General features: G+C 32.6%; 1 protein-coding gene across 1 annotated transcript; it reads right to left on the reverse strand.

The window, feature by feature from the left end:
- Window positions 1–634: 634 nt before the first annotated feature.
- LOC137830234 (probable polygalacturonase) lies at window positions 635–4,534 on the reverse strand. The gene is made up of 6 exons (XM_068637432.1): window positions 4,318–4,534; window positions 3,095–3,403; window positions 2,490–2,610; window positions 2,193–2,367; window positions 2,037–2,107; window positions 635–1,703 (listed from the first exon to the last, which is right to left on the reverse strand). The coding sequence occupies exons 1-6, from the start codon at window positions 4,327–4,329 to the stop codon at window positions 1,030–1,032; spliced, it is 1,362 nt and encodes a 453-aa protein (XP_068493533.1). The 5' UTR covers window positions 4,330–4,534; the 3' UTR covers window positions 635–1,029.
- Between the last annotated feature and the right edge of the window lie 2,021 nt (window positions 4,535–6,555).

The raw sequence follows: 6,555 nt of genomic DNA on the forward strand, positions 1-6,555 counted from the left end.
AATGATCGATGGATCAAAATCAGTTTTAAATTAGCTCATTCTTCAAAGTTTTACTACAAATTCTTTTTTTTTTTTTCAATGGAAAATTATATATTTCTATTCATATGTTCAAAAAGAAAAAAATATTAAACTTAATCTTATGTGAGTATGATGAAGATTAAGACTATCCAAAATAGAGCTTGAGAACATGTTATATGGGAGAAAGTTAAGGTGAGTTGGTATGGTTTTATATGGTTGAAATTAGTGGTGACAAGAAAATAGTCCTTCCCACCGTAACCTAGTTATGAATAGCTGTTTAGCAATTACAACATGTTTAACATGAGAAAACCACTTACCCGACACTAGGACAGGAATCTTTTAACCTTCATTCACTCCCATAACTCCTTATAGTACTTCTCATCCCATCACAAACAAAGTAATTCATCATAGCACAGACATTAGTTTTGTTTTGTTGTGTCTATTCTCTTTAGAATGAGGTGTAAATGTAAGTTTGATGTAAACATTTCTTGCAGACACTAGAGGCTTTCCTTTCCCACTTAGTCTGAAATGTCATCCTTTATTCTAAATTTTATCAATCCAAAAAAAGATGCAATATCAAGAAATAATGAACAAATATGGTCTAAAATAAAGAGACTTATGCAAATAAAACCTTGATTTTGCCAAAACCAGAACATCAACATCCTCACAATGCCCAGCCATGGACAAGAAAATCATGTAGCACTCCATATTATACATGGTGAAAGCAAATAGCGTCTTAGGCTGTACACCAACAACAAAAATTTCTTTTACATGAATGAAGAAATCGAGGTTGTACATAAATAGACTATTCAGAATTGACACCACTCTAGATGGACTTTTCATGCACAGACAAGAGGAAGGTTCATTGAAATGTTGAAGAGAAAGAACATCTTTACATCAAGAATTTTCTTTTATTGGAAAATTGTAATGAAGTTCCTGATGGAATATGAATGTTGTGTCTCATGTACAGGTTGAATCAAAGGAATGACTAGATTCTTAGAGATGGTTATCTCATGCGCTTGAGACATAACTAGACGACGGATGTAGAGAAGAAAAGCTGGACGAAAAGTTTGACTGCGTGTTCAGCAGGTTAGGACATGGCTCAGGAAACACATCCTGAGAGACTCCCATTACATTAGAACAAAACCACGAAGAAGATGACTCAGAACCAGTAGAAAAAGTCACGTTTGAAAGGAAGATAGGAGTGAAGGGTGAATCAACTATTCCAGAAAAATTCCCAGCAATAGCAACATTTGCACCAATCACATTCTCAAAAGTAATGTTACCAACAACAGGAACTGCATTAGGATCATACTTGTCATCTGGATGGGAGCCAGAGAATCCTGTCATGCCGATTCCCAAGTAAATATTTTCCAATTTTGTGTCAGAAATTAAGATGTTTCTCATATAGCCACCTCGACCCCTAGTTGTCTTCAGTTCAATGCCAATTGTCGAGTTTATAATATGGAGATCCTCTGCAATTATACCAGATATGCCTCCAGACATCTCGCTTCCAAATGCTAGGCCAGCACCAGATGATGATTGTAGATGAACACCCCTGATGTGGACGTTCGAGGTTGATTTTCCATAGGCAACTCCATATTGATCCCAACCACTCTTCAGCACAATTGCATCATGACCAGTGCTAATATTGCTGTTGTCAATGCAAACATGGTCGGAAGAATCTGCAAGCAGCAAATACTAATGAGTTCATCTAGAAAAAAACAGTTTACTTCCAAGAAACCAATGTACGCTCACTACATGACTAAACCTAGTTTGGAATGTAAAAACATAAAGAAAAATCTTTTAAAATTGCATAAACAAATTAGAAAACTTGTGAAATGGAATACACCAACTATGAGAATTGAGAAAGGTACTTTCTTCATTTGTACTTAGAACTCTTACTGCTAGTTAAATAAAAAATTTAGACAAGTAAAAGGTTCATGGTTCAAATGTGAGGGTTTGTATTACATAAACAAATCTGAAGTCACAACACAAGTAATAATTTATCAATTTACCTGGAACTATACCACTTGTGTAAGGGAACTCGGTTGGAGCATGAGCTGTTATGTTTTGGATTCGAACATTGCTGCATGCATTGTGAAAGATACATATAAAACAAAATAGTTCCATTTAAAAAATAAGTCAGAGACAGAAACATGAACCACTTGTACCTGCAATACACTGGATGAATGCTCCAAGCAGGAGAGTTTAAAAAGGTCAAATTTGAGATTACGATATTATCAGAACCAACAAGTTCTATAATATGTGGTCTGCTGTAATTTAAGGAATGAGTTCTGATTAGGTCCCACCAAACAGAACCCTGCCCATCAATAATTCCATTGTCACCTGTTGCAATTATTAATTATTAAATTCACCAATTTAAGTCTGGTAGCACAGCAATGTTCATCCTATCTAATAAATACTTCAAAAAGAAAAATAATAATATTGTAATGGACGAATATCCCTGCCTGTAATCACCACATCACTTAAGTTGCGTCCATAAATCAAACTGCAATATCTCCCACCTGGAACATCAATTCCCCGACCATAGGATGGTAGGGGATCCACAGCAGGCCAGTGTGCATAATCCTGAAATGATACAAAACGAAAGGCACATGTAAAATTTTCTGGAGTGAGCAGAATTGGCATTCATGTAATATTGTCTATCGGCAGTTTCCTATGCAGATTGCAGAAAAATCACTTCATATACACTTTATATGCTCCAGAAGACAGGCAGGATTACAAGATCAGGCAAGGTTAGAAGAATAGAGTTGAAGATTTTATTTTGTTTCTCCATCTGCGTTTTTCTTAGCAGCTATTGAATACACACATAAAAAAACTCTACTGGTAAGAATTTGAATAACGTTTGCAGTACAAGTACAACATAGATTTGATTGAAAATATAAAATGCTGCCAAATACTGAGTACACGAATTTCCCACCCTGATTGAATTTCGTGAGACAATTTTGATAGAGTGCAAGAAACAAAAGCATTTGGTAACACTTAGTTTTTGTCTATGAAATGGACAAGGTAATTGGAATGGAGGCTAAAAATTCAAGTTAATGATTAAAACCTGCGATGCAATGATGGTTGCTCCTCTTTCAAGGAAGAGAGTGAGGTGGCTGGTAAGGTTGAAACTTCCGGTAAGCCATCTGCCCGATGGAACATATAGTTGAGCACCACCTTTGTCGGCAAATGACTTGACATAAAAAACTGCATTTTGGAACGCAACTGTGTTCAATGTTTTTCCATCTCCAACAGCCCCAAACTCTAAGATTGACACACTGTGAGGCCTAGGATTCAACACTTCTTGCTTACACGGTCCATGATCATCTTTACCTCCCAAAGCAGTGCTTAATACTATGAGTAAAAGCACAGTTACCTAGAAAGAAAGAAGAAAAGGAGAAGATTTAAAGCACACTGCTAATTGGGTAAAAACAGTAAGAAGGGCAATGTGGACACCAAAACATAAGATACGATGAAATAAAAGTCATTAAAACTTCAACAACAACAAAAACTAGAGCTTCAAGAGCAACATAAATACTCCATTTGAGCTTCTTCTTGCAGAGATTTTGCCTTCTGCCCAGAGAACAAAGCGATTGCTAGATAGTAGTAATTACAGAAGCAAAGGGCAAAAGACATAAATTGATATTAAAGGTTTAAACACTTCACGTTTTCAAAAGGAAAGAAACCAGGAATATTTGTGGAACTGCCTAACAATTAACAACACAAGCTTAAAGCAAGCTAACTAAATCAGATATAACTTTTAAAAACGTCCCAGGAAAAACGCAGGGCAATTAATAGGTATAATTAGGATAATTAGAAACCAGATTGAAACATGGAATTCAAACTAGGATAGCATGGATATTAATAGAAAATTTCCAGCTAGACACTCATGAAAAGGCTGGAATAGGAGAAAGCAATAGATCATAAACATTGATAAATAAAATCTCTAGACCCCTTTTTGAGAGACACGGAAACAATGTCACACTAATCAGCCACGGCGCAATCAATCACTGACCAATATCCATTAAATTCGCCTCCGCGAGATCCTTTTCGATTCGAGAATTGATCTTGACAACAAAGGGTTGACACAATTTACCACGAAAACCCAAGGCATTATACCAGAATTTAACATCGAAAGTCACTACAAAATCCGAAACAAAGACCGAGATCAATTGTGGGTATTGGGTGAAAAAAAGAAAAGGTTTTTGTTCGGGTAGAACATAAATGAAAACAAAACATCCCACAATGAAAAATCATTTTTTTCTTCTAAATTCTCAACAACGTACTTACTAGCCTCTTCATGGGTCTGTTCCCCTCTCCAAGAAAGAGAAATAGGAAGGTGGGAGAGAAGCAGAGTGTGGAGTGAAGAAGAGGGTAGAAGTAGAGGTGGAAGAAGAGGAAGAGAAGAAGTGGTATTTCCTATATAATGCCAACCAAGTACTAGAAACAATAAAACAAACGGGGGAGGTAGTCGAAAGCGACTGCTATAAAGGAAAATGCCAGCTCCTCATTTCATTTTCCTTATTATGTACTATATTAAACAAATTTCCACGCACACAACAAGGACACTGGATTATAAAATATCAGCAATTCTCACTTTCATTTTCTCCTTAATCTTTTCGCTTACCCAGAAAATATCAATTTTATGGTTCCCTCTTGCCGACATACAAAAAAAACCCTTCCTCACCATCAAAACTTCCCTGAAAAATCTATGCATTTTATCTCTAAATTTATATATAAATATTTTTAATATTCACACTTTAAAAAAAGTGTATAACGTAATTTCTAATATTTAGGAAATTATTTACTTAATTTTATTAGTTGAGAAACTGTTTGAGAGAAATAGCATATTATTTAATCGCTGAGGTCAATGTGATTGGGTTGATGTGTAGACTAATTAATTACGTAATTCATACTTAAGTGACATGTGACTGTGTGAACAGGTGACAGATTTGATCAGTTCTCCTTCCTCTGTCAATCATTGCTCTTATATAATATAATAATAATAATATAATAACATTTTTTAAAGAAATGCTGTTATCAGATTCATCCTTGTCTGGAGTATCAAAAATAGAATAGGAGTACCACAAATTTTACCTTCCGTGGTTTGGAATTATTTTTCTCAGTGAAAGAAAGGAAGATTCTTTTTTCTTATGTATGATATTTTTTATCAAATAGGTGGACCTTAAATTATTTTTTTTCCTCTTTATTTATATAGATTATTTAATTTAATCTTTATATTTATACATTGATATAAACATGAATACAACACAAACATAATCATAGAGACGTATAATTTTTAAAATTAGGATAAAAAATATAAATTTATATATTATATAATTATATAAATTGACTATAAAGATTTATGTAAATAAATATATTTCAGATTTTTTTGAAATAAAAAATATTTTTCATAATTAGTTCAAAATGATTTATTCCTTATTTTTATAATCATAATAAAAATTTATACAATAAATTTGAGTTTTTAAAAAATTAATGTATTTATTCTTTTTAAAATCATGTTAGAATTGTATTAAAGTTGTCAAAAATTCAACAAGTATTTTTTAAATTGAATATTCAACAAGTATCTTAAAAGTGTTTTACAAGTCTCGATGATACTAACACACCATTTAAAAAAAATATCATTACTAAAAAAAAGTTTACAAAATTTTAAATAACATCAATTTTATTTTTTTCATCCACTTGGTACAAATGATGACTAAACTGTGAATAAGTGATAAAAGAAGATCAAATTTAATAATCAATTAAACACTAATCATAATCTATTAAAGTGTATCTATGACTTTTAGAAAATTTAAGATAAACTATAAAACCGATTAAGCACTATTTATAATGGATTAAATACATATACTTTTTAACTAGTCTAAAAAATAAAAAAAATAATTGATTTTAATTAACTTTAAGTATATTTGAAAACCGAATTAATCAATTGTCAATTTTACTATTGCATGCAAACCGTTTATCCTAGTACATAATTTAAATTTATACATCTTCAAAAATAAACTATTGAAGAAGTGTGTGTTTTCAACATATTGGTCATTTGTTTAAGGTGTTTTGGTGATTTTTTATTAAAAATATACAGTATGTGTCATTGTATAAAAAATAATATAAAATTAAAAGAAGAAAACAAAAATATGGACACTAAATTAAACTCATGCAAAAAAAATTATAGAAACTCTAAAAAATAATCTAAGCAATTTGAGAGTTTAAAAAAAGAAAAAAAAAAGTGTTTTGGTGATTTATTAAAGAAAAAAATATATGTGGCTATTATGATTTAATAGTTAAATCGACAATTGATCCATGTGGTTTTCTTGCTTCCTCTATTGCTTGCTACACCTCAAAACTCACTTGTTTCATCACATTGCTCCATGACATTGCTTGCTCCACTGCTTCCAACTTTTTCAAAGTCGCAGTAGTTGCAGTGCCGTGTTCTTGTATTTTGGTCACACCTTTGTTCCTCTTGTGCCTCGAGAGCCACCACCACCAAGATTCTTTTGGTCCTCCCGC

The sequence above is a fragment of the Phaseolus vulgaris genome, chromosome 7 (genome assembly GCF_000499845.2).
Source record: "Phaseolus vulgaris cultivar G19833 chromosome 7, P. vulgaris v2.0, whole genome shotgun sequence".
NCBI classification, from domain to species: domain Eukaryota; kingdom Viridiplantae; phylum Streptophyta; class Magnoliopsida; order Fabales; family Fabaceae; genus Phaseolus; species Phaseolus vulgaris.